Genomic DNA, 27536 nt, shown 5'->3' with positions numbered 1-27536 from the left:
CTCTAGACTCCTGTCATGACAGAAATACCTAATCACATATCTCTTTTAAACAGTTTTCTCCCTCATCTTTTTCAGTGCAGTATACATTACTGAACCTATCTTTCTCAGTCTCTCCCCAAACCCAACGTCAGTCCTCTTTTACAACAGTGGTGCCATGCAATATTTGTCCTTTTGTGACTGGGATACTTCACTCAGCATAATGTTCTCTAGAGTCAACCATTTTGAATAATATTGCATGAGTTCCTTGTTTTTCAATGCAGCATAGTATTCCATTGTGTGACTTCTCTATCCATTCGTTTATTGATGGGCACCTAGGTTGTTTCCAACTCCTTGTTATTGTGAACAAAGCTGCAATAAACATGGATGTGCAGCATAAGTATTTATTTTTTAAATATAGGCATAAAAATATAATATCTGGGACAAAAGTGGGATGTATTACATTAGAATACAGATTTCATTCAATATTTACAAATATTAGGGACCTTTCCAAATTATTGAGGAGTAGTGATGTCAGTTTGAGGACTAAGGTACATCTTATTCAGGCTATAGTCTTTCTGATTACTAGCAATGCATCAGAGACCTGGACAATGAATATGGATGACAGAAAAAGAATTGATACCTTTGAGATGTGGTGTTGGAGAAAAACACTGAACATCCCATGGGTGTCCAAGAGAATGAACAGATATGTCTTGGAGAGAGTGCAGCTGGAGTGCTTTTTGGAGACATGATAAGGGTTTGCCTCACATACTTTGGTCATGCTGCTAGCAGATGCTATTCCTTGGAAAGGGACATGATGTTGGGAAGGGTGGAGGATCGGCGAAGGAGAGGAAGACCCTCAACCAGGTGGATTGACAGGGTGACTCATGCAATGCGGTCTTTCTTGTATGTCAGGAAGTATGAGGATGGCCCAAGATAGAACTGGGTTCAGATCTTTTGTTTGTAGGGTCGCTTTGAGTCATACTTGACTTGATGGCACCTAACAACAACAACAACAAAAGAATAAGAAGAGTAACACATGTTCAATTTTCAACAAACTTAAACCATCATGTTTCATTGACTGTCAGACGCCAACAGTTAGAAGATGCATTGGATGCATTTCACTAAGGAAAGAAAACTTAAACTTAGTAAAATCATGATATAAAATTGTTGGTAAGGTGCATTTTATTTTAGAATTTGGAAATGCAAGGAAACATATATCTTAGAATTGATGACAGTTGGTGTCTTAAGCAAAGGAAACCTGCAGTTAGATTGGCAGTGGCTTCCATGTGGTCATACAGATAAGGAGTTTGTGGAAGATATATGCTCCCCATGGGTATCCCAGAACAATTAATTGTGCTCACCCAAAACCTGTATCTAGACCAGAAAGCTAGTATTTGAACAGAAAAATGGAATACTGCCTTGATTTTTTAAATAAGTAAAGGTATGGTCTTCACAATTACTTGCTATGTATCAGAAGGCTGGACAGTGCCAACTGTTGACAGGACAGTTTATGCCTTTGAGCAGTGGTTCTGAAGAAAAATAATGACTGTACAATGGACTGCTAGGAGAACAAACAGGTTCTTCCTGGAGAGGGTAAAACCAGGCTGCTGCTTGTAGTGAAGGATTCTGAAGCTCCATCTGACATACTTTGGGCATGGTGCAAAAATAGATCAGTCCTTGGATGAGGGACATCATGCTTAGGAATGTGGAGAGACAGCATAAGAGAGGAAGACCTTCGATGAGATGGATTGACTCAGTGACTCAGATAATGAGGTTAAGTGTATCAGGGAAAATAAAGTTGGCTCAGGATAGAGTAGATTTCACAGCTGTTGTACACTGGGTTGCTATGAGTCACAAGCATCTCCACAGCACATATCAACAACAGCAACAACAAAGGTATGCATCAGGATTATATCCTGTCTCCATACCTATTCAGTCTATATAGCAAATTATTCAAGAAGATTGATGCTATGAAAAAAGAAAGTGACATTAGGATCTGAGGAGGATTCATTAACAACTGGTATTATGCAGATGACATAACCTTGCTTGCTGAAAGTGAGGAGGACTTGAAACATTTGCTGTAGAAGATCAGAGTATACAGCCTTCAATATGGATTGTATCTCAACATCAAGAAGACAGAGAAATTCTCCCCACTTGATCAATAAGCAACATCATGATCAGTGGGGGAAAGACTGAAATAGTCAACAATTTCATCGTACTTAGATCCTCAGTCAACATCCTTGGTGCCCGCGGTCAGAAGATCAGGAGACATATTGTACTGGGCAAGTCTGCTGTCAAGGACTTTTCCAAAATACTGAGGAGCATTGATGCTAGTTTGAAGACTGAACTGCATCTGCTTCAGGTCATGGTCTTTTCAATGACTTGCTGTGCATTTGAGAGCTGGGTAATGAATAAGTATGACAAGAAGAATTGATGCCTTTGAATTGTGATGGTGGAGAAGAGTACCAAATATCCCATGGACTGCCTAAATTAAAAAAAAAAAACAGAAATGTCTTGGAAAAAGTGGAGCCGTAATTCTTATTGGAAGTAAAATTGGTGTCTCACATACTTAGGGGATGTTGCTAGGAGAGGCTATTCCTTGGAAAGGGACATCCTGTTTGGAAAAATGGAGGGTCAGTGAAAAAACGGAAGACCCTTAATCGAGTGGGTTGACACTGTGATTGCTGCAGTGGGATAAGTGTTTCAGAGATCATGAGATGTCACAGGAAAAGACAGGGTTTACCTCTGTTGTTCTGGTTTCACCATGTGTTATATTCGACTTGCTAGCACCTGATAACAGCAACAGCATATATTCCTGGCATCAAAGATTGGATCACCCTAGACCCATTGGCCATGTAGTAAGTTCAGAAACCCTGGCTTAACACTCTGACGTTCTCTTCTAAATCTGTTCTGTGTGTTCTCAAGGAGTTGTGAGCTACTTGAATTAAGCCTTGTGGAAGTGGCTAGCTCAGAAAATAAATTAATCTTTCTCCTGTGGAATGCCTCGTGGATTTGAACTGCCAGTTTTTGTTTAATAGCTCAACCTGCAATGGATTATGCCATTAACAGTAGATCATATATCATCAGTGCACATATATGTTTCAAAAAATATGAAAGAGATACAGAAAAGGTCAAAGTGAGTATGGATAGAAGAGGATGAAACAGAGATGTAACCTGTTGCCACTGAATTCATACTCGTGGTGATCCCACAGGTGTACAGCAGAATTTAGAATTTTCCTGTGACTTGATTTTTAGGAAGCCCTTCTTTCAAGGTGACTTGAATCACTGATCATTCTGTTAGCCACTGAATGTGTGAAAAACAAGTGCGCCAGTAGTTGGCATTTTTGAGCCCTGTGCTGAGCAGATTATCTCCTTTGCATATGAGGAAGCAGAGACACTGAGAGGCTTAATAATTTGCCAATTTTTGGGTTGCTTTATAGAGTTGGGATTTGAACCAAGGTCATTTCAAGTCCAGAACTCATGCTCTTTTACTACAACTAGTACCTCTCAGCCTTTTGGAAACTTCAGAACTTGAGTCAGGCCTTGGAGGAAATGATGGCGATGGTAGTGTTAATGGTGGTCGTGGTGGTGGTGATGGCAAGGTGATGGCCATCTCCCCACACGTGGAACATCATGAATAAAAGCCTGGAGATCAGAGTCACTATTTGATGTTCACTGTACAAGTCAGGAAAGAGCAGGAGTTTGCGTGAACAATGAGAACTACAGGAATATCTGATGTCACTGGGTTTTAAATGCATAATCCCTGTCTTATTAGGCCACTTGCTGATGAAGTGTGTATGCTTTAGAACTGTAGACTTTCAGGTTAAAGCAAAATGTTCATGTTGTAATGGAAAAACATAATGATGGAGGGTGTCTAAAGTCACTTGGTAACGGGTAGGCCTGGACTGGATTGGTTTTGAATGCAGCCCTATGGGCAGAGGTACGAGGAACAGAGCTTTCTGATAGAGCTTTTGGTTCTAACAGTGAGATGAGCTGGATTACACAACAGCATAATCCATGTCAGTGTTCAAAGACAGGCCAGGTGACTGCCAACCAGGGCTGCTACTAGAGGATTTCTTACTGCCTAGGAGAGACATCTTTCATTTTTAAATTTTAATCAGGTGAAAATAAGTGCCAGCCACCTATTTGTAAAACAGATAAAATGAGAACAGTCCTGGATGGGATAGATTAGCAGGTTTGCCCTGTGCCCTACTTTCGTTATGATAGCTCTTGAAGGGACTGGTCAGAGCACAGTTTGAAAATGGGTCAACTAAGGGTGTTCCCACTGTTATTGTTAGCTCACGTCAAGTTGACCTGTGACCCATGGTAAGTCCATAGTACAGAACTGCTTCATAGGGTTTTTTACTTTTAGTTTTTTACTGTAATCTTTGTGGAAGCAGATCACCAGGACTTTCTTCTGTGGAACTACTTGGTGGGTTCATATGGTTGTCATTTGAGTTAATAGCCAACTGAAAACTGTTTGCACCAACCAGGCTCCTTAAATGACCTTTGTGGATGATTTTTTATGGAATAAGTCACAGGTGAATTCTTTGGAGCAGATTTAAAACATAATGGAATTGGCCTTTTAGGGGAGGTCATTTTCCCAGGAAGTAAGAGAGAGGTGGACACATTTCTCTGAAGAATAGGGGAGATGGAGAATGAAGACTCAAGGAAGCCAAGGAGGGAGGGAGTAGTGAGTTTTCAGACCTCAGAGAAGGGAATATTGAGTGTAAATGACAGAGAACAACCCTCTGAAGCAAAATTGGGTAGAAACTGGGATCTAGCAGATGTAGAGCTCAGATAACTGTTGGAAGTACAGATGTCTGGGCATTTACTTAAGAGTAACATTTGGAGGCCCTGAAAACAGAATACTTCTCCACAGGAGGAGTTATGTGAGATAAAGACAAAAACCCCAAGCAAAGAGGAAGCGAAAGTGATCGAAGGGAAAGGTCAAAATGGAGTTTTAGGGAGAGAGACAGAGACTGGAGACTAATTCCAAGAAAGGAAGAAAAGAAAAAGAGCTTTTTGGACTAGATTGTCTACTTCAGCCTGTTTTACTAAGAGCAAATCTTACTGTCAGTAATATATCCCCATGGTAGGGGAAATATACTAGAAAGGTCTGCTCTTAAGGTAGAATTCGCTGGGATATCTTATGAAACCCAGGTATTGTCTGAAGTTTTTGTCAGCAGAGAGATCCTTACACTTGATGTCTTCAAATTTGTCTTTGATTAGCACAGATGACTTATTGCATTTTTGAAGGTGAGAGATGGGTTAGGGATGGAAGATAATGGCCGTGATCGCTCTATTGGGCCTGAGCTTGGAGGGAGAATTGAGATGAGAGTTCATTGCACAGGAGGAGACTGAATGGACTTGGGGTGGAGGGCTGAGGGTCTGGCTGGGAAAACCTCTGCAGAGCTCTGAATCAGACCTGCTGCTAAGCCCATCCAACAAGCATGCCTTTGACACCAATCACAGGTAGATTACCAAGGTCTATGTGGACACGTCTGCTTTGAAAATTACTTATACCAGCTTGCATTTAACCATCAAATCTTGGATTTTAAAATGTTAAGTAAGGTTTGTTGTTGTTGTGTACCATTGAGTTGGGAGTGACCCGTAGCTGACCTTCCAGCGGGTTTTCAGAGGCTTAAATTTTGGTAGGATTAATGGCACTGTTGAGATTAAGTAGCCTCCTTCCTTCCCCCATTGGAGAGAGAGAGAGAGGGGAGAGGGTTAGAAGCCAAGAAAGCTACTGGAAACCAATTGCTCTGGAGTTGACTCTGACTCAACCCAGAACCCAAGTGTTTCAGAGTAAAGTTTATAAGGTTTTCAGTGGCTGTTACCTTTTGATTGAGAGTAGTTCACCAAGCCTTTTTTCTAAGGAGCCTCTGGGTGTATTTGAACCACCAGAGAAGCTTCTGGGTGGGACTCAAGCTATAATCTTTCATTTTATAGTTGAACACTTAACCTTTTACATCAACCATGAATTTCAAGAAGCTGTAGGCTATAGCAAGGATGTGCCTGATTCATTCCTGGTCTTTTCACTTACCTCCTAACCTGAAAGGTGCACAGTGAATAAAGATGACAAAAGGAGAATCAATGCTTTTGAATTGTGGTGTTAAAAAAGGGTACTGAATAGCCCTTGTTGTTGTTGTTGTGTACCATAAAGTCAGAGCCGACCCATAGCTGACTCTTCAGCGGGTTTTCAGAGGCAGGTAATCACATGGGAAGAGATTGTTCATCCTTCTTCCATGGAACAGCAGGTAGCCTCAAGCCATGTTCCTTTGGGGTTGCAGCACAGCTTCTTGCCAGTAGGCCACCAGAGCTCCTTATTCTGTCTTAGAAAAAAGTGCAACCAGGGTACTCCTTCAAGGCAAGGAACTTGGTTTCACTTGGGCATGTTATCAGGAAGGGCCAGACCTTGGAAAAAGACATCATGCTTGGAAAGGTCAGAAAAAACAAAGAAGACCCCCAACAGAGGGATCGACATAGTGATTATACCCGGGGACTTGAGCGTATCAGAGATTGTGAGAATGTGGCAGGATAGGGCAAGGCTAGATATGGGTTCATAGGGTCACAGTGACTTACAGTTGACTTAATGGCACCTAATAACAGCAGCAACACAGGCTACTTGATTTTCAGGAGAGCCTGGGCTTCACGTACAAAAAAAAAAGAAAAAGAAACTAGGCCTGGTTATACTGACTGCATCCCAGCAAGGGACTGTTAGAACAGGCCAAAAGCTGGACTTCATAAGTGCATGGTGAGGGCGCAGGGGTGGAGGGGAAGAATTTAGGCAGGAAAAGGCCACTGGTGACCTAAAAGGCACAGAGCACATGTTGCATAGAAAACTGTACTTTTTTTTTTTAAATTAGGTTCTTTGGTTTGATCTCCGTGTCATTTAGGTTTAGAAAGTCCTACTTCTAAGCTGAACACTATGACACTGATGTGTCAGATGCGTTAACAGTTACCCATGGTGGACAGTGTTTGCTGGGGCTCCCCGATTAAAACAAGCTCATAAAAAAAAACCCCAAAACACAAAAAAACAAGCTCATCCACTTCTGAAATAGCTTGCCTCTGGAAACCCTATGAACCTGGAGAAAGGATGAAAGTTATACAGGTGTCTGGGTCTTTTGTTCACAGGGTTGCTATGAGTCGTCTATGACTTGATAGCACTTGACAACAATAACAACTGCTAAGCATTTTAAAAATTAGGACTGAATGTAAAGATTCTTCTCTTATGAGCTTGCTGTTCTAGACCTTTGCTGTAAGGGAAGCCTCTCAGGAGAGTGCTTGGCAACATTTTGTACAGTGTCGCCGTCCTAGATCCCTTCAAAGAGTGATAGTACCAGTTAGGTGTCTTTCATTGAAGGCCTTCAAACAGATTCTTTGAAGTAGAAGTGGGGGGTAGTAAAATGATTTTCAAAATAGTTGTCTCTTAATATACATTGGTAGAATATACTGTTCCTTCAGTGCAGTACAGAAGACCTTATTAAGAAAACTTCCAGAATTGAACCATGTCTTGTGACCAGAGACTAAGTTGAGCACTTGTATCTCCTCAGGCTAGAAATGGTATGATCTCGGAAATTAATTTAGTCTCTGAGTCATAGTTTTCTCAAGAGTGAGGTGACAAAAGTATCACTTGGCACTAATTAAATTGCAGATCATGTGAATAGAGTTTTTCAGTAAAGAAAGCAGAATAACTTTGGTTTTTAAATATATACAAGCCTGACTGTCTGTCTCATTACCTCTATAGGAAACATAGGAGTAATACAATAATGTGAGACAAAAGAAACCCATAAAAACAAGCAGTCTTCCCATAATTTATTTCTTTAGAAATTTTAAAATTGAGACTTAGATGAATTCCCATCATTTCTTCAAAAACTCTGTATTTGATTGAGTCCTTCTGAGGGCATTGAGGAATAGAAGGTGGAATAATGGAAATGTGGTCATAATGTGGAATGCGGGGTGGGGAGACAAAAGGGGAACCCTTGAGGAAGCCTGCAAGAAACCAAGATATAGCTGGAGATGCAGAGAATAGCAGCAAATTCAATTGTAAATAGTTAAGCTATTGTAATAGTTAAGTTGGGAGGTGATCAAAGAGGGTCTTTTTATTGGATGTCAGAAAGTTAAGAAAAAGGGACCTGAGAAAAGGTCATTGAATTTGGGAAAGCAGGGCTTTATTTGTGACCTCTGATAATAGAACACATTAACATATTTGTGTCATTTAATTTTTATTTTATCCCTATGGAAAGAGACGGATTGATTCAGTCATTGGGATAATGGGGATAGGTGTGTCGGAGACAATAATATTGGCAAGGGATAAAGCAGAGTTGACTGCATTTAACAACAGCAGCAACAACAATGGCATAGATATCATTATTGTCCTCATTTTTAAGCTCTTCACAGTGTTCAAGGAGAGACTTAAGGAAGTTAAATAAAGTCCCATGGCTAGTGACAGGGAGGCCCTTAGCTTTATCTCCTGCTGGTCAGACTTCAAAGCCCATCCTGTCAGCACCACCCTGGAGGCTCAACTCTTAGCAGAGTGGAAGAGAGACACTGGTGGTAATGGGGTGAGTGAGGAGGTGAACGTAGGAAGGGTTAGGCTCTTGTTTGTAAGTTTGGTTATGAAAGGCAGAAATAAATGGTTGGTCAAGTGACAGCAGGTATTTCAACCTCTCTGCCTGCCACTAGAAAAAAAATACGAGATGCTGAGGGAGAAAGGGGTAAAACTTCTACCCATTGGGGCTGATCTGAGCCCTTCCTTATAGTTCAACCTTTAGTACATCTTGTAATTCATGTTGTGTGTGATTTTTTTTTATAGACATCACTTCTCCTTTGAGTTAAAGTCATGATTATCATCATTGGAGTTTGCCTGGTGGGATCTGAAGGAATAGATAATTTCCCGTTCATTTCCAAGTAGCACAATTTAAAAATGCTTAGTATGCTTTTGAATGGAATTCATTTCTTAACATTGCTACCTGACCTGAGTGCCAGCCCCTAGTCCTGTGCTCTATCCACCTCTCCACCATCCTCTTCTATTTGGGTTCTCCCACAAATCATCCAGTGTGGTTTTATTGTGTCTGACCTTCTTTGCTATCATAGAAGCAAACGCGATCTGACCTTGAGGGAAAGCTCTCTAATCAAAATGCTGCAAGTCGACTTGGACCTGAGGACTGGCTGTCCAGACTTGGTTGGTTAGAGGGAGTGGCAGTTTCCAAGCATTTAAAGAAAGCACATTTTAGAGCCATAATGAGGTCAAGGAGTTTGTTCTCATTGTTAGTGTGAGCATGTAGCCTCTCGGTTGGGCTATTCAGGCACTTGAAAGGCATTTATGAAAGCAGGAGAGCAGGGTTACCTGACTAGACTCCATCCAGGCTATCAGCAGTCATCCAGGGCAGAATGCTCAAATCGCCAGATGAAAATGCATCCACACCTGCCTCTGGGATCCTGTGGGTTGGCCAGTCAATGAGGCAGAGCTTCTTCTAAGAAATAATTGCTAAAGTGGTGACACAATTCTTTCTTGGAGAGAAAGCCTACAGTTGACTCTCTGAGTACTTCATCCAGGGCGGAACACCTAGAACATCTGGGGGTAGTACTTCCTTTAGCAGTTAATGCAGTTAACCACACTCAAGGCAAACCAAATTCTGTGGCACTTTTTCTTTGAAGGAAAAGGAAAGAAACTGCCAAGCCGTACACTCTTAGGAGGAAATGTGCTTCAATTTCAGACTAGTTTTAAAGAAGCAGGGAATGTATTTGGTAGAGAAAATTAATCCTCCATTAAAAAAAGTAGACAGCAGAATTAAAGCTAAGAAAAAGGAGGGAAAAGAAAGTGTTCTCAATTCTTTTTTCTTTTCTTCTTCCTAGCAAGAACCAGTTGAGTCATCTTTGGGGCTTAGTAATGGAGTAAGTGATCTTTCTTCCGAGTATGCGGTCCTGACTTCACCTATAAAAAATGAAGTGGATAGTACGGTGAACATCATAGGTAAACTGTTTTGACATATCGTTTTCTTATACGCGCAATTGGCCCTCAGGGGTCTAAAGTTTGTAAAGCAGTGATCTTGAAACAGCATAGTCAGTGGGAGAAGGCATTGGAACTATCTCAGAATGCAAGTTCCAGACCCAAGATGCCAGGACTTTGAGAATCTTCTGAGGCTCAGGTAGAGGAGCGTGGGTGTGTCAGAAGGGAGGTTACAGCTGCTTTCCCAGCTAAGCCCAACTAGTTGTAATGTTTTCCCCAATGACTAATGATAAGCAGGTCTCACTCTTCTTACAGTATTTAGTCATGAAAAGAAGTATATTGGGCACTACAGAGAGGTAAGACTCTTTATAAACTCTCTAAGCATAAGCAAGCACCTCTTCCCTGGAAGACTAGCTACAAAAATGGTGCCTGTGGTACAAATGAAGAAACAGAGGCACAGAGACATGTTGGCAAAGTACACTTTTATTTAACAAATATGTTTGAGTACTTCCTGAGTACCACACTCAGTCTACAAGTAGGAGTTAGAGAGGGGACAAGGCAGATTGGTTTCTGTCCTCATAGGAGACAGAGTGTTAATAAAACCACAGCCAACAGAAGCCTCACCAGTTGTGATTAAGTGCACCAAGGAAAAGGACAGTGAGATGAATGGCAGGGGATCGATCAGATTAGATTGGAAGCCACAGAGATCTTTCAGAAGAGTGACATTTCACTTGAATCCAGCATGATGATGCTTTGTAGAGAAGGCAAGGAAACTGCCCAAATATGGGTCCTCCTCCCTTGAGAGAAGGGTGATATGGTTGAGCTCAGTGAGCAGGACGAGAGATATGGCCAGACAAGGAGGCAGAGACAGGTCACGGGGGCCTTTCAGTTCATGTTCTCAGAGGTTGGCTTTGACTCCATGTGTTACAGAAAGGAATTGTTTTTACAGACGTATGTCCTACCCTGGTAGTGCTACATGCTAGGCTACTAACTGAAAGGTCAGAGATACCAATTCGCTGGGCACCCTGCAGAGTTTTTACAGCCTTGGAAATCTGATGGAGAGTCACCAAATCCACAACACTAGGGTTCTTTGTTGTTTTGTTCTTTAAATCATATAGACAGTAAAGTACACAAATATCCTTACAGAAAGACAAACAGTATAGCTGCCGCCCCTTGGAAGTTTTTAGGCAGGGAGGTGACAAGCTGTGAATTACATATTAACAAGGTTTCACTGGGCTGCTGCAGTGAGTGGCTGGTGAGGACCAGTTGCAATTGATTGACAGTGAACTTGGATTAACTGTAGAGCCAACCAGAGCCATACTTCTTTGTCTGGGCTACCATTTGAATGAAACATTGCAGGGTTTTGTAAACAACAGTTCAATTCATTGCCGAGGAGTTGGAACTAACTCCTAGCCAATGCTCCATTGGGTTTCTGAGGCTGTTAATAGCAAGGAAAGAGAATGCCTTTTCCCTAAGGAGTTTCAGGTGGATTAGAACCTAGAGAATTGTGATCTTTAGGTTAGCAGGACAACCCCCTAGAGACCATGCCACCAGCGCTGCTTTTGTAAACAATTAGGGTTCTGATTTTCTCCATCAGGTTGTGTTGATGTGAAACAGAACTCACGCAGAGCTATAAAAGCACAGCTTGTGTTTGGGCAGTTCTCAGGGTTTGAGTGCCAATCAGAGAATGCAGGGTACAGGGCCTTGCAACTCTGTCAGAGTATCTGGAAGTAGAACCATGTATGCAGAAACTGCCATCAACTTTGGGAGAATGATTTGGAAGAAGGAAGAGAAAAACAAACTGCTGTGCACAGTATCTGAAGGCAGTTTATATGAGCCTTACCTCGTTCTCAGAGCTAACACCTAGAATTAGCACTCTTGCATGGAGGCAGTTTGTCTCACAGTGGTTTTTGAGCCAAAAGGAGTATTAGAGATCAAGCCTTTTTTCATTTTCTGATGAAGAAGCTAGGCTCTGTGAGGTAAGGCTCCTCGGCTGACAGAAACCCTCATTCCCAGGTCTCCCTAATCCCCAGGGCTACCTCCTGTGTGGTCTCATTCACCCCCTTGCTGCTGCTTTTATCTTGCCTTTCTCAGCAGGGAGCCCTTGGGAATTGTATTGCCCATTGAGCCTTTCAAGAACATGAAGAAGTTCGCCAAAATTTCAGACAACTTTTCTTAAGATTCAGCTTATTTTGAGGGAGTTGGTTGGCTTTCAGAGCTCCCCTCTATTTATTAGGTGAATTGGGCCTCAGATAAAATGCCAAACAAAAGCCTCAGTTGTTCCATAGTTTATTCTACTTTCCAGGGGGGAAAATTTTTCTTTTTTGAATCTTCAGTATAAAATTTCACCGTTCAGTCAGTGGTTCTTTGACCTTTTGTACAATTGGAGGTAGCTAGGGCCGGTACTCATTTAATTAGTCATGACCTTCTTCTTGTGCAAAAAACCCCACCAGGTTTGGTGGGAATCACCTAACGGATGAAATGATTCTCTTTTTGAGCGTAATAAGTAGTTAGTAATAATAGAAGGCAATGAGTTGGGATATCTCTTTTTAATTAGTTGGTGGCCCTTAGGAAAGTATACAATCGTATATGAAGTGCTTATATGCAGTACTTTAAGTAAATGGGTAATTTATGATCTTTAATAGTAATAGTGATGCCTCAGATTATTAAATCCTTCACAGAGTGATTTGTGGACAGAAATGAGGAACCGGATTTTTTTTTCAAGGCCTCTGTGGACTTTATCAGAGTCCTTGTCTCTCTTATCTTTTATCCCTCTAAAAATTTTATTGGTTTACATACAATAATTCATGTAAATTGTATTTCATACATGTACATTGTGCTTTATACAATATTTCATATAGTCATTCATATACTGTATTTTACATAATTCATTACTATTGGTCTGTTTCTATTATTACTGTCTTTTCAAGTCCCTACTGAATCTTGCCTATTTCTTCACTCATAACTCCATCCACCCACCAGCCTCTACTATTGTAGTGATTTCTCCTCTCCTCCTTCCCCTTCTCCTTTTGAACATTTATACACCTCTTGCTTATTTACCCTTCTAGTTTTACAATAATGGATTTTATGTACTTTTTGAAGCTGAGTTATTTCAGTCAACAAAATACTCTCTCTGCTCTTTCATATGTTGATTTTATGAAATCCTTGTTCCTTAGTGCTGTGTAGTATTCCATAATTATTAAATCAAAGCAATTTACCCTCCAGAATGCCGCTACTTCACACAGGAGACTCTAAACCTTCTAAGAATGTAAAAAAGAAGGATAATTAGTTATACAAGTGTTCAGGTCTTTCGTTCATAGGGTCGCTATGAATAGTCTACGCGATGGCACTTAACAACAGCAAATAACAGTGAAGGTTCCAGTCCTTGGGAAATGATATCATGCTGAGAGAAGTGGAAGGTCAGAGAAGAAAAGAAGATCCTCAACACAGTGGATTGATACAGTGACTTAACAATGAGCTCAAGCATGTCTCGGATTAGGAGGATGGTGTAGGATAGTGCAAGTTAGATCTGTTGTCCATAGAATTACTGTGAGTCATGGAGAGAGTTCTCTTGGCCTAATGGATAAAAAGTTATGCTACCAAGCCAAAGGTAGGTGACTTTAATCTGCAGCCCTCAGGCCTGGTTTTAATTCTTTTTGGTCAAACATTCTAAGTGCTATAGCACTGCTCTGTCAATTTGCTGTACAGAGGTAACTCATGGTTGCTGTGATGCTAAACACTGTGACACCGATGTGTCAAATGTGATAATGGTTACCCATGGTGGACAGTGTTTGGTAGAACTCCCCAGTTAAAACAAGCTTTGCAGTAGGAGTGCTATCCACTTCCGAAATAGCTTGCTTCCGGAAACTGTGAACTTGGAGAAATGATGAAAGTTATACAAGTGTTCACGTCTTTTGTTCATAGGGTCACTATGAGTCATATGACTCTAGGGCACTTAACAGCAACAACATCCATTAATAATCGGGAGTGAGCTGATTGGATTTTTCTGGATTTGGCTAACAGAGAGCTGTGGGCTATAAGCCTCTTAGTTAGAGTCAGTCAGGACCTGGTGGGTGGCCTTTGTGTTTAAAAGTCTGTTGTTAATTGTGTTTGGATGAACATTATGCTAAGTGGTACAGCACTGGTTTGTCAGTTTGCTGTATGAGGTAACTTGGAGTTGCTGTGATGCTGAACACTGTGCCACTGGTGTGTCAAATGCCATAATGATTACCTATGGTGGACAGTGTTTAGTGGAGCTCCCAGATTAAGACAGGCTGGGAAGCAGGAGTGGCATCCACTTCCTAAAGAACATGCTACAGGAAACTCTATGTATTTAGAGAAATAGTGATAGTTATAGAACAGAATTCAAGTCTTGTTCATAGGGTTGCTGAGTCATGCTTGACTCAACAGCACTTAACAACAACATCATCATCTATTAACAAGGAACATTTTCCCATCTTTTAGGTCTCTTACTGCTTCTCATAATAGTGTTTTGTGGTTTTCTTTATAAAGATCTTTTATGTCTCTAGTTAGGTTTATTCCCAGGTATCTCAATTTGTGGTTAGCTATTGTAAATGATACTGCTTTCTTATTCTGATTCCTTATCTGTGTTTTCTTTGTTACTGTAGAAGAATTCCATTCATTTTCATGTACTGATCTTATTTCACTCTACTGTGGTCTGCTGTTGTGCATTGAGATTGTTCACAGCTTCTGTTTGCTCGGCTCCACAGTCAACACTCTTGGCACCAGCAGTCAGGAAATCAAAAAGCATATTGTGATGGGAAAGTCTGCTGTTAGGGACCTCTCTAAAGTACTCAGGAGCAACGGTGTCTCTCTGGAGACTAAGGTGCGCCTGATACAGGCCATGGTCTTTCCAATCGCTTGTTATGCATCAGAGAGTTGGACAGTGACTAGGAAGGACAGAAGGAGAGTTGATGCCTTTGAGCTGTGGTGCTGGAGAAGAGTACTGAATGTACCATGGACTGCCAGGAAAACAAACAGATTCATCTTGGAGAGGATTAAACCAAGCTACTTCTTGGAAGCAAGGATTCTGGGGCTTCGTCTGACATACTTTGGACATGTTGCCAAGAGGGACGGGTCCTTGGAGAGTGACATCATGCTTGGGAGGGTTGAGGGACAGCGCAGGAGGGGAAGACCCTCTATGAGATGGATTGATTCGGTGACTGGGGTAATCGGGATGGGTGTGTCGGAGGCAGTGCGGTTGGCACAGGATAGAGCAGGGTTTAGGGCTGTTGTGCATAGGGTCGCTATGAGTTGCGAACGACTCGACAGCACATAACAACAACAACATGGTTTACTAGGTGTAACAGTTTTTTGTTGAGTCCCTGGGGTTTTCTGTGTACACCACATATATCTGCATATAGTGACTATTTTACCACTAATCTGCCCATCTGGATGCACCTTATTTCCTTCTCTTGCTATATTGCCCTACCAAGTACTTCCAATATAATATTGAATAGGAGAGATAAAAGTGGGTATCCTTGTCTGGTTCCTTTAGTTTTTATCTATTGATAATGATGATGGTTCTTGGTTTTTCACTCTTTTGAGAAAATTCCCTTCCTATTCCTATTTTCTGAGTATTTTAATCAGGAAGAGATACTGCATTTTGTGGAATGTGTTTTCTGATCAATTGATAGGATCATGTGGTTCTTATTCTTTGTTTTGAATTACATTGATTGTTTTTATTGGGTTTATGGTGAAGTATCCTTTCATACCTATTACAAAGTCTACTTGGTAATGATGAATTTTTTTTATGAATTATTTTTTTGATAGAGTGTTATAGTATGTTGGACAGGATTTTGTTAAGAATTTTTGCATCTTTGTTCATGAGTGATACCAGTCTATAGCTTCTTTTTTCTAATATATTTGCCTGGTATTAGGGTTATGTTTGCTTCCTAGAATGACTCTGAGAGTATTCCTTCTTCTGTTTTTAATGTAACTTAAGTAGAATTGGTTGTTATATGTTAGAATGCAGCCATGAAATCATCTGGGCCAGACTTTTATTGTGGAGAAATTCTTTTATGACCTTTTAGTTTGTCATTTTGTGATGGGCATGTTCAAATGTTGTACATCTTTGTGTTTTATTCTCGGTGGGGTGTAGTTTTTTTTAAAATTTTTATTATTTTTTTGTGCATGTACTGTCAAATAATGACAACTGGTACAGGAGGAGATTGCCCCTCCTTCTCCAGCAGACCATCTGGTGGATTCGAACAGCGTACCTCTGGGATTGCAGTGCAACTTCTTGCCGCTAGGCCTCCAGAGATCCCTTAGGGTGTAGTATTCTAAGAGATCTCTGGGTTTTCAACTTTATCGCAATATAGCTTTTCATAATATTCCATTATTATTGATTTCATTTCAGTTGGTTCTATTGTGATGTCACCTTTTTCATTTCTTATTTATCTATGTCTTCTCTGCCTTTTCTTTTATTAAGTTTGTCTATTTTATTGACTCTTTTGAAGAAACATCCCTTGGTCTTGATTGTTTCATTTACTTTTCTGTTCTCTATGTCAGCCCTTGTCCTTATAACTTTATTTCAGAGGCTGTAATATTAGTTTGTTGTTCTTTTTCTATTTGGTGGAAGTTAATTTTGCTCATTTCTTCATTTTTTATGTGTTTGCCTATTGCTATGACCTGCCCCCTCAGGACTGCCTTAGATGTTTACCATTATATTTTCATTTTCATTTGTTCTGAGGGTTTTTTTTTTAAATTATCTTTCACCTGAGTGGGGTTTTTATGCTCTTATTGTTAATTTCTACTTTTAAGGCATGGTGGTATTATTTCAATGTTGTGTTTTTTTTAATTTGTTGAGGGTTACTTTGTATCCTAACAATTTTGAAGAATGTACCTTGTGTACTTGAGGAAAAAATAAATTGAGTTTAAGTTCAGTGAAGTATTCTGAATACATCTATGAGGTCAGGTTGGCTAATTTTATCATTAGTTGAATTGTTTTCAAGCTGTCCAGTCTTTTGTTGATTGTCATACATTATTAGGTGCCGTTGAGTTAAGTACAACTCTTAGTTACCCTAAGAACAGCTGACCTGAACCCTGCTCTACCCTGTGCCATCCTCATTATCTCTACCACACTAGAGCCCACTGCTGAAATCATCATTTCAATTACTTTTGTTGGAGGTCTTCTTTTCCTCAATGACCCTCCATTTTTCCAACAAACATAATGACCCTTTCCAAGGAATAGCCTTGCCTAGCTATATGTCCAAAGTATGAAAGATGACGCTTCATCGTCTTTGCCTCCAAGGGACACTCTGGCTGCACTTTTCCCAATACATATTTGTGTGTTCTTCTGGAGATAGTGGTCTGTTAAAGTCTCCTACTATTATTGTAGTGCTGTCTATTTATTTCTTCAAATTTGTTACCTGTTTTATGTATTTTTCAGGTCTTTCACTTGGTGTGTAGATGTTTACCAAGGTTATATCTGCTTATATTCAATCTATATAGTGCCCTCCATTACCTTTTATGATGGTTTTTATCTTGAACTCTTATTTTAGCAGAGATTACTATTGCCATTCCTGTTAATTTTTTTAAAAGATACTGGTTTATTTAAAAAGTTCTTATACAGTGTTTTTCATTGGGATCTTTCCCATTTCCTTCACTCCCGCCTCCCTCCCAATCAAATTATGGGAGCCTGTGATTGATCACCCTCCACCCCTTGCCCATCTTACAATAATGGTTTTATATTGTATTTGTCCATATGGGACTGAGTTTACTCAGTATAAAGCTCTCCAGTCATTCCCAAGTTAGGTAGTGATTTACAAAGTCATTGCGCCTGTATGCCCTGTCCTATTCCATCATGTGAGTGTACCATAATTTCTCAATCCATTCGATTGTGGTTGGACATTTGGGCTGTTTCCTTGTTCTTATGATGTAAATAATGCTGCTGTGAGCATTGGTGTATGAGACTCCGTTTGTGCCTCATTTTTCATTTTCTCAGGGTATATTCCAAGTAGTAGAATAGCTGGGTCATGTGGAATTTCTATGTTCAGCTTTTTGAGGAAGTGCCAAACTGCCTTCCAGAATGGTTGTACCATTTTTCAATCCCACCAGCTGTGTATAAGAATTCCTATCTCTCCACATCCTCTCCAACATGTATTACTTGCTGTCTTGTTAAACTTTGCTACTTCTATTGGAGTGAGATGATATCTCATTGTAGATTTGCTATGCATCTCTCTTATTGCCAGTGATTTGGAGCATTTCTTTATGTGTCTGTTGGCCATACAGATATCTTCCTCTGTGCAAATTCTTTCCATGTCTTTTGCCCATTTTGTAATTGTGTTATCAGTCTTTTTCTTGTGGAGGCCCTGTAGGATTCTGTAAACCATTAATATGAGACCCTTTTCTGAAATGATATTTCCAAATGTTTTTTCCCAATCAGTAAATTTTCTTTTCACTCTGCTAGAAAAAGTTTTTTATGCACACAGGGATTTAATCTTTAAAAAGTCCCATTCATCAATTTTATCTTTTCGAGACTGAGCATTTCTGGCTGTGTATTTAACTGTATTTCAGTATCTTTATACCATAGACTAGGCCATCTAAGCTTGATCCTAGTTTGTCTCTGATGAACTTTCTCATTTTAGGCTTTAATCCCAGGTCTCTGATCCATCTTGAGTTGATTTTTGTGTGTGGTGTGAGATGTGGCTCCTGTTTCAGCTTTCTGCAGGAAGCAGTCCAGTTTTGCCAACACCATTTGTTGAAGAGGTTGTCATTTCCCTATTTGATAGGTTTTGTTTCCTTGTCGAATATCAGTTGAGCATAGCTAGCTGAGTCCATTTCTGTGTTCTCAATTCTGTTCCATTGGTCTGTGTGCTTGTCATTGCACCAGTACCATGTTATTTTGGTTACTACTGCTGTGTAGTAGGATTTGAGTTCAGGGAGTGGTATTCCTCCCACTTCATTTTTGTTTTTCAGAAGTGCCTTGCTTATTTGGGATCTTTTCCCTCTCCAAGTAAACTTGACAATTTCTCTTTTGTTCCTCTTGAAAAATGAATTTGGTATCTGTGTTGGGGTTGCATAGATTGCTTTTGGTGGGATTGTCATTTTCACAATATTGACCACTCCTTTTTTTTTGGATGCCATTTGTTTCCACCTCTTGATATTTAGCCTTTTTTTCTCCTTTGTTTCTTAGATGTGTCTCTTATAGGCACTATATAGGTTTGTTTATGGTTTGGCTTTGGTGTGGTGTTTTTGTTTGTTTGTTTTTTTTACTCCTTCTGCTACTGTTTTTCTTGTAATTGGTACATTTAAGAAATTCACATTGAGTTTCTTGACAGGTCCGGTTTTATTGTTATTATTTTGCTGTGTTTCTTTTTCTGTTATTCTTGGTTACTTTGGTCCCTCTACTTCCTATTGTTGTCTCTGTATGAAGGATTTCCTTTAGAATTCCTTGTAAAGTGGTTTTGTTTTCATGATTGTTAAACTTAAGGTTCTGCAAATAACTTAATTTCTCCTTCATATTTGATAGATAGCTTCACTGGGTACAGGATCCTTGGCTGGCAATTGTTTTCTTTCAGCCTTCTATATATACCATCCCATTGTCATCTTTCTCACATGTTTCTGCTGAGAAGTCACTGTAATCCAATTGGTTCTCCTTTGTAGGTGACTCTTAGTTTTCCTCACTCTGCTTTTTATTTCTACTAGTTTACAAAATTCAAATACAAAGTTGAACAAATTCTTTCAATTTCCCTCATCCCCCACCCCCACTCATCAAATTGTACAACCCAGTGATTAATCCCCCCTGCCTCCTGCACATCCACAACCCTCTGCTTCTAGCCTCTCCCACCTCTCCTTATACTCATTCTACAATATTCTTGTCATTGATTTGGGGGAATTTGACTATGATATGCCTTGATGTCTTTCTTTTGGCATCTGTTTGGTATTTGCTGAGTTTCTTGAATGTATATTTCCTCATTTTTATGATACCCAGAAAGCTTTATTCTAGTACCTCTTCCACAATTTTCTCTTGTGTTTTTGTTTTTTTCTTTTCCTCCCTTCTTCTCATTCCATTCACATGTGTTTTGTTTCATTATGTCATCTCACGTAACTCTTAAGTTTTCTTCATTTTCTTTCTTCTCTCTGTTTTTACTTCTAGTACACTTCCATTGAGGTTCTTGTCTTCTAGTTTACTGACTTTCTGTTCAATCTCTTTTATTCTACTTTTTGGTCCCTCTAACATGTTGAAAAATTATGTTATGTCAGTATTGATATTCTGAATTGCATTTTCATGCATTTCTGTTGTTTCTAGTACTATGTTTATTGCTTCATCTCTGCCTTGTGTTGATTTTTAATTCTTTCACTTCTTTATTTGTAATTTCAAGTCTCTTACCATTTGTAACTTCTTCAGTAGCAGTTTATGCTACTCCACAGCATGTATTTCTTCTGCATCCCCTTTTCTTGAGTATTCATTGGGTATGCAATCTGGTCTTCTTTTTTAAGAGAATCCTTGTTTTGTTTTTTTCATAATGTTTTAAGTTACCTAGTGCTTCTTTGACATTATGTGAAGTTCTTGGCATGTGTGAGACAGTTTCCATTTTGTCTATGTAGGTTATTGGCAGTTCTTTATTTTTATTATGCTTCTGATATGTTGTAGAATTTAAAGTATTGCTTACAGTTCAGTTTCCCAGTGGCAGTCTTCCCTGCTGGTCATCTATTCTGTGGGTGCCTTAGTTTTCCTCTTTTCTGTGACAAGTTTCTCATCTGATTATCTTTTGAGCAACTACGAGCTGGGGTATCTCTCTTTGCCCAAGATGTTGTGGGCCTGCTTTCCAGTCCTGTCCTGTGGTTTGATGGCCTTGGGGGATAGCGAGTTGGTTTGCAAAGTCCCAGGAGTGCTGCCAGGGATTTATTGCTCAGGAAAAGGGCCAGGAAGCTGACAAAATCCCAACAGTACAGCCCCCAAATCTCAGTAGTTGCTGATGGCCGATCTTTATACCTGTCTCCTCTCCTGGTGTGGCTGGTTGGGAGCTATTCCCTCCTGAGCAGACAAAGGCCCAGGGAAGCAACAAGTTCCCATCAGTGAGACAAGTTCTCATGTCTTCTTCTTGACCTTTCAATCTTTATTTTTAAAATGACAACCACTTTTGGCTTCAATTCTTTTATTTCTAAATCCAGATTTCATCCCAGTTTTGAAATTAGACACTGAGATGAAAACTTCAGGGTGTCTTCATTTGCCTTTTATAAGCAATTGTTTAGATAGCATTCAGAGCTGATTTTTCATGTTGTCTGTAAGCTAGTAAAATAGGTTGGAAATAATCTGGCAGTGACCAGCCACTGTTACGGTTTTATTTTGGACAAGGTTGACTCTTCTGTAAAGAAATCTAGCAAGTGTGAAAAAAATGTGAAATGTACCCTTGCCCTGAAAAAGAATTTTATAGTCTTTACTTGATTACTGTAATATTTTCCTTTTAGTCTTACCACACTCATAGCAGGACACAGACACACACACACACACACACACACACACACACACACACTGGGAGACAGAGAGAGTGAGTGTGTGTTTGGTGATGAGGGTGGTGCTCTGTCCTTGTTGGACTTCTTTGTAAGAACTGAACAATCGTCCCGTCCGGTTTTAATAGCTGTGCAGAAAGAAGTGAGAAGTATGGGATTGCCTCCTTAAGACATGTCTTCCAATGTTCCATTTCTTCTGTTTGGTTAAATGCAGCGCATAACACTCAGAAGACCTATCTCTGCTTTCCCTTTAAGGGGAGGGAGAAAACAATTTTTATTTTTACTTTTCTTTAGCATTGAATTTTTTTGTGTGTGGTGGCTACTGTTTTTAGGAAACGGAAGAAGCCAGCAACATGTTGAATTGTTCTGACAACACCCAGCTGGCATTTTGCCCAGGCTAGCTGGGCTTTTGCTGAGCTCTATTGAAATGATCTCTCGGCCAGAGTAAAAAAGTTTGCAGGTGCGGACATTCTGTCTGACTTGCCTAGGCAGTGCTTTATAACCCCATTGTGTTTCTTGATAAAAGGTAGGTAACCCCACCCTTCAATAAAGCAAAGATTACTGTGAAACAAGGCAGCCTTATTCATTACTTAGAACTAAATCCTTAGTGACTAGATATAAAGCAATTAGGAAATAATGTATTTTGGATTTTGTCTTAATTTTGGCCACCTTATAGGGCTGGGAGGGGAGGTGGATAATTTAAAATTTGATTTTATCAAAAGTGAACCTTGAGTATTATTTTTAGCCAAGCGTGGAAACTTCCATATCAGTAGGGAAGAGAGAAGCAGGAGAATAGATTTGCAACTTAAAGAACAACTTCAGGGTCCTCATAGGTATCATTCATGTTGGGAGCCCCTTGCACTTGAAGTCACTGGTTTCAGGAGCATCCAAGAGTCAACTGGACAGGGTTGGGCAGTAGAACTCTGTCTTCATATTTCCTGATGTCTCTTTCTTCCCTATCCTTTCCTCTAATGGGCTTGGTGATTTACATGTGAAATTCCATCTAGAATTTAAATCTTAGCTTTGAGGTGGATCTTTAGCTGCTGGGAGAATCCAGCTCAGGGAACTCTGGTGCCTTACTGGGTAAGGAGTTGTACACTGCCAACCCAAAGATAAGTAAGCTCAAATCCACCAGCTACTCCATGGGAGAAAGATGAGCAGTCTCATCCCGTGTGATCTACAGCCTCTGAAAACCTTCACGAGGGTCTGCTGTGAGTCGGTTGTGACTCAGTGGCACACTACAACAAAATGAAGATCTTCCATAACTGTTTTCATTGAGTTGTGACACTGACAATCCGATGAGAACAGATATGGAAGATCTCCTAGGAGGCCATCACCGAGAAAATGTTTAGCAACATGAAATTCCACAAATGATATAAAACAAGATCGATCTTACAAGGTACCTAATATAGACTGGTAACCTACCTTACAGCTGATTGGGCACAGAGGTGAGGCTCATAAAGCTTGCTCTGTAGTCATTCTGTCCTAACCAAGAACCTGGCCTGTTGTTTCTCAACTAGTAAGTTTTAAGTGACTTAACTCAGGAAACCTATCTTTTTGTGAGGCTCTATTTATTTTTGTTTTTATCCTCTTTCCTTGTCATACTGTTTCATTTGTCATTAACTGTCAGATCCATCTATCTTCTCTCATTCTGTATTTCAGATTCGTCCTTTTTCTGTTTCTCCTACTGGTCTCTCTTGCCTGAGTTCTGCCTCCATTCTGCCACTTGTCCTTTTATTCTCCACCCAGAATTTGTTTTTGAAACATGACAGTCTCACCTTTTCAGCATCCCTGGTTTCCTGTTGGCCTGTGTGATCAAATACCCACTCACCTCTTTCATATTTTGTTTTTCCTTTGAGTTTGACATAGTTGGACTCTCAACATGGTTCTGTATAGGTGTATGGTGGGTTCTCTTCTTGTGGAGTGGCTACTAGGTTCCGTTGGCACAGCACCTCAAGAAACGCGCATTTGGTAGCTAGATCAGTAGTGTAAGCTGCCAAGAAATCTTACCCAGATTTTTCCTCCCATATTACCAACCCTGGCATTCATTGATTAACTGTTGAATTTTTACGAGAGCTCATTATTTGATTCCCTCTGTGTAGTAGCTTGGGATACTGTTCCCTAGTGAAGATGAAGACTTTATACTTCACCAGCTACACATTTGCCTCATCTTGTGTTGAAATAAACCTGTGGGGCTAGTTATGGGCTACAGATGGGGCCAGCCTGATTCATGCAAGGGCAGAACTCTGTCCTCCGAAATGATTACCTTCTTCTTGGGGTTGTTGTGAAGATTAGATGAAATGTGTTAATATATCACTCTGAATAGAGGTGGTAAACTAATATTATTATATTACCAAAATTACATTGAACTGTGTTAGGGAAGCAAAATTAGCCTCCATCTGTCTGTATCCTCAGGGCTATATTAATAATGTCAATACTCAACTTTCCAGACAAGGTCAAAAAGAACTTTCTCTTCATCATACTGTACTGATGGCCCAGTTTTATTTGCCTGGCTAATAAGTCTTGACTCTGCAGCTTACCTGGGTGACCTTGGCAATTTACCTGACTTTTCTACACTTTGGTTTGTTCACCTACAAAAAGCTAGGAGCAAGTAATTTCTGAGGGCCTTTCCATTTCATATAGTCTCTGCTTTGAAGAGGTTTCTCTGGGGCATAGGGGACAAACTGCTTTCTCAAGTTGAGCTTTCCATTAAGTCAACAATTGTTAATAAAGTAAGAATGACCTTTTAAGGAATCAAACCGGTCCATGAATAATATTGTTGTAATTCTCAACAGCTAGGTCAGATAAAATTACATTCCTGTTGGGGAGCTTTTTCTCCTTAATAAACTGGGGAAGCTTAGTGGATTTTTAGCTCCTCCAACCACTTGAGAAGTTCTTTAGCACCCAATATATAGAACTGTTGAAAAGAAATTTTACTATTGGGAGTGAGCCCAGAGTATCATCCAAGGTGATATTGGAAAATTCTTTAAAAAAAAAAAAAAAAAGAAAGAAAATTCTTAATCCTACTAAGGCCTTAAAAAGCCCTGAATTTGAACTTCTTGACTTTTGTTCTGTTGCAAAGCACTTAAGAGTTGAGTATTAGCTGAAGCAGAATTTGAATCTTACATCTGCTGCTTTCCTAACTATCTGAATTTGAATGAATTATTAGCCTCCTATGACCCCATATCATTTCTATAATGGACATGTCTTCCTCATTGGTTTAATATTATTGGCTTATAATAAATATACCTTTAACAAAATATTTTTATATTCAACATTTTCACATGGGCAATTCAGTAATAATTGAGAATAATATCCACCATGCTGTGCTACCATAACTACTATTTCCCAATTATTTCACTACCTTTAACAGAAACTCAGTGTCCCCTAATTTAATATCCCCTATTTCCAAAATCCTGTCTCCACCCCTTGGTAACCACTGATAAACTTTGCCTATTCAGTGTGATGGCTCTCATACAATATTTGCTGTTTTGTTCCTGTCTGATTTGATAGAAATAATGTTTTCAGGGTTCATCCATGCTGTAGTATGTATGAGGACTTCATTTCTCTTTATGGCTGAGTAATACTCAATTGTGTGGCTATACTGGATTTTGTTTATCTACTTATTCACCTGTTGATGCATACTTAAGTTGTTACCACCTTTTGTCAGATGTGACCTCCTGGGGTTGTGAGATTATGCTGAAACTGCACTTAGCATTGAATCTGGCAAAGAAATACAGGAATATCTGCTCAAGAAATATAGATGGTCAGAACTGGCTTTGATAAGCACTGTGGCAACTGGACAATTAAAACAGACGTTCAAGGGGGGAAAATAAAGAATGAACTGGGGAGGAGGGAAGAGAAAATAGTGCAACAATGAATGAATGAAAACCCCAAATCTCTGTAAATGTTCATTAAAATTAATAAAATTTAATTAAGAAAAAGAAATATAGATGGGGTCACTATGAATCATAGTTGGCTCAATGGCACATAACAACAACAGCATTATTATTAATCACAAAAAGGGTATGCCTGAGCCCCCAGAGGCATGCCATTTATGACCGACCTTGTTGTAATTTATAGTTGTTTGTGAGACATTAGAGCTGCTGTGTCTCTTTTGCCACTTAGGCCAGAGTTTGCTTGGAGAATTCACTTCATCTGCATGAAGGGATCATCTCACAACTCACCTGATTTTTGTTCATTAGTTTTGAGTGCCTCACATCTATTCTTGAGGTGGTTTTTAAGTTCAGGTGGATAGGCTCAAGGCTATGTTTTGTTTCTTGTGGACTTGTTTTCATTTTCTTCCGCTTCAATTTGAACTTACACATAACGATTGAAAGTTTGTTCCACAGTCAAGCCCTGGCCTTATTTTGACTGCTGATATTGAGCTTCTCCATATATTTTCCCCCTCATATATTGTCGATATGATTCTTGTGTAGTTCATCAGGTGAGGTACAGATGAACAGTCTCTATTTATTTGTGGGGGTCTTTTTTTGTTTGTTTTGTTTTTAAGATTCTTGCAGTGAATAAATAATTGATTATACAAAGTCTGTCACTCAATTTCCAACCACATTTCTACCAAAAAGGTAATTTTTTTCTCAACTACCAATCCTTTGTTTTCAGCTTTTGCATTCTAGTCACCAGTTATTATGAATGTATCTTGATTGCATGGTGAAACTTTGTCTCACATGCTTTGGATATGTTATCAGGAAGCCCAGTTCTTGAAAAAAGACATCATTCTGGGATTGGTAGAAGATCAGCAAAAGAGAAGACTCTCGGTGAGACTGATTGACACAGGGGATGTAACAGTGCATTTGAGCATGGCAGAGATGGTGAAGATCGTGTGCGATGTTGTTCATAGGCTGCTGTGAGTTGCAGCTGAGTTAATGGCAACAACATGAGCAGGGTAGAGATTGAGTGACCAGTGGTGGTGCCGTCTGCACACTCGGCTCATGTATCAACAGTTGAAGTTTTCTTACTTCTCTCTTGGCTTTGTGATTCTAGAGTCAGGAATAGTTCCTGAAGTGTTCTCAAGATGTTCAGGTAAGGAGAAATCGTCTCTTACCAAGGTCTAAAGCTACACAATCCTTCAAGGATAATTTGATCTTAGAGTTAATGCAACAACTCTCTTTTTTCTATCCTGGTCCCCAATATTCATGTTACACTTAAAATTGAATTAGCAGTATTATATACTTGTTTTCTTTTTTCTTTTGAGTGTAAGATTCATTAGTTTTTCAGTCAGTAATTCATACACACTATGTTGTATGGCGTTGATTTCCAGTCACTGCATCATAGTAACCCTCTGCCTCCCTCCTCTCTGTGGTTTGCCATTTGTTTGTCCTTCTTTCCTGTTATTTTCTTGATTTCTGACTTGATTCCTGGGTAAATGCTGCCTTTTTTTCTCTTCTATGATGATTATTCTAAGGAATGCATTCCTCATCATATCGGCCTGTCTATTGTTTAATTAGGGAGTTCTGGTGGTTTAGTGGTAAGGAGTTGTGCTGGCACACAAAGGTACGTAGTTCAAATCCACCAGCTGCTCCACAGGAAAGAGGTGGACAGTTTCCTCTCATGCACTTAACTGCCTCTCAAAACTCACAGGAGGGTTACCAATGGCTTGGTTCAGATTTTATGGTACACAACAACAACATTGTTTTATTGAAACAGTGAACCAGGGAGTATTTGTTTGTTGTCTTAGGTCCTTTATGTTTAGATGTAATTTGTATATAGCAAAATTAAACCTTTTTAGATATAAAATTATAGGGATTCTGGCAAATGTATGTAGTTAACTACCACCCTGTTGAAGACCCAGAACATTTTCATTCCCAGAATAATTCCTCATCTTTGGCAGTCAGTCTCCTTCATCCCCGTGGCTCCCAGCAATGACAGTGCTCTGTATTTATCACTTCACTTAAGTCCAGAAAAGCCTATCTCTTCAAAATGTCTAGAAAACATTGTCACTGCCTGTATTTGTGATTCATCACATACTTCTGCAGGATTCTGGTTTTTGAGCCCCCAAAGGGAATGTCTGGACCAGCCATGAAGCCTCAGCCCTGTTATCTGTCTGTTCATTCAGCTGTGGGCCCCAGACTGCTCTCTGGAGAAGCCATGAGCATGTGCTGTG

General features: G+C 39.8%; 1 protein-coding gene across 1 annotated transcript in view; it reads left to right on the top strand.

Annotated features, from left to right (window-relative positions):
* Window positions 1-27536, top strand: part of IRF2 (interferon regulatory factor 2) — a 156087-nt gene that overhangs the window by 104198 nt on the left and 24353 nt on the right. The window contains exon 6 of the mRNA XM_006882233.1: window positions 9841-9958. Coding sequence (XP_006882295.1) covers window positions 9841-9958 — 118 coding nt within the window. The remainder of the gene's footprint in view (window positions 1-9840; window positions 9959-27536) is intronic.

The sequence above is a fragment of the Elephantulus edwardii genome, unplaced genomic scaffold (genome assembly GCF_000299155.1).
Source record: "Elephantulus edwardii isolate Elephantulus edwardi_28Jun2011 unplaced genomic scaffold, EleEdw1.0 scaffold00018, whole genome shotgun sequence".
In the NCBI taxonomy this organism is placed as follows: Eukaryota; Metazoa; Chordata; class Mammalia; order Macroscelidea; family Macroscelididae; genus Elephantulus; species Elephantulus edwardii.
The sequence above is the reverse complement of the archived record's forward strand: the minus strand, read 5'-3'. Positions and strand labels throughout refer to the sequence as shown.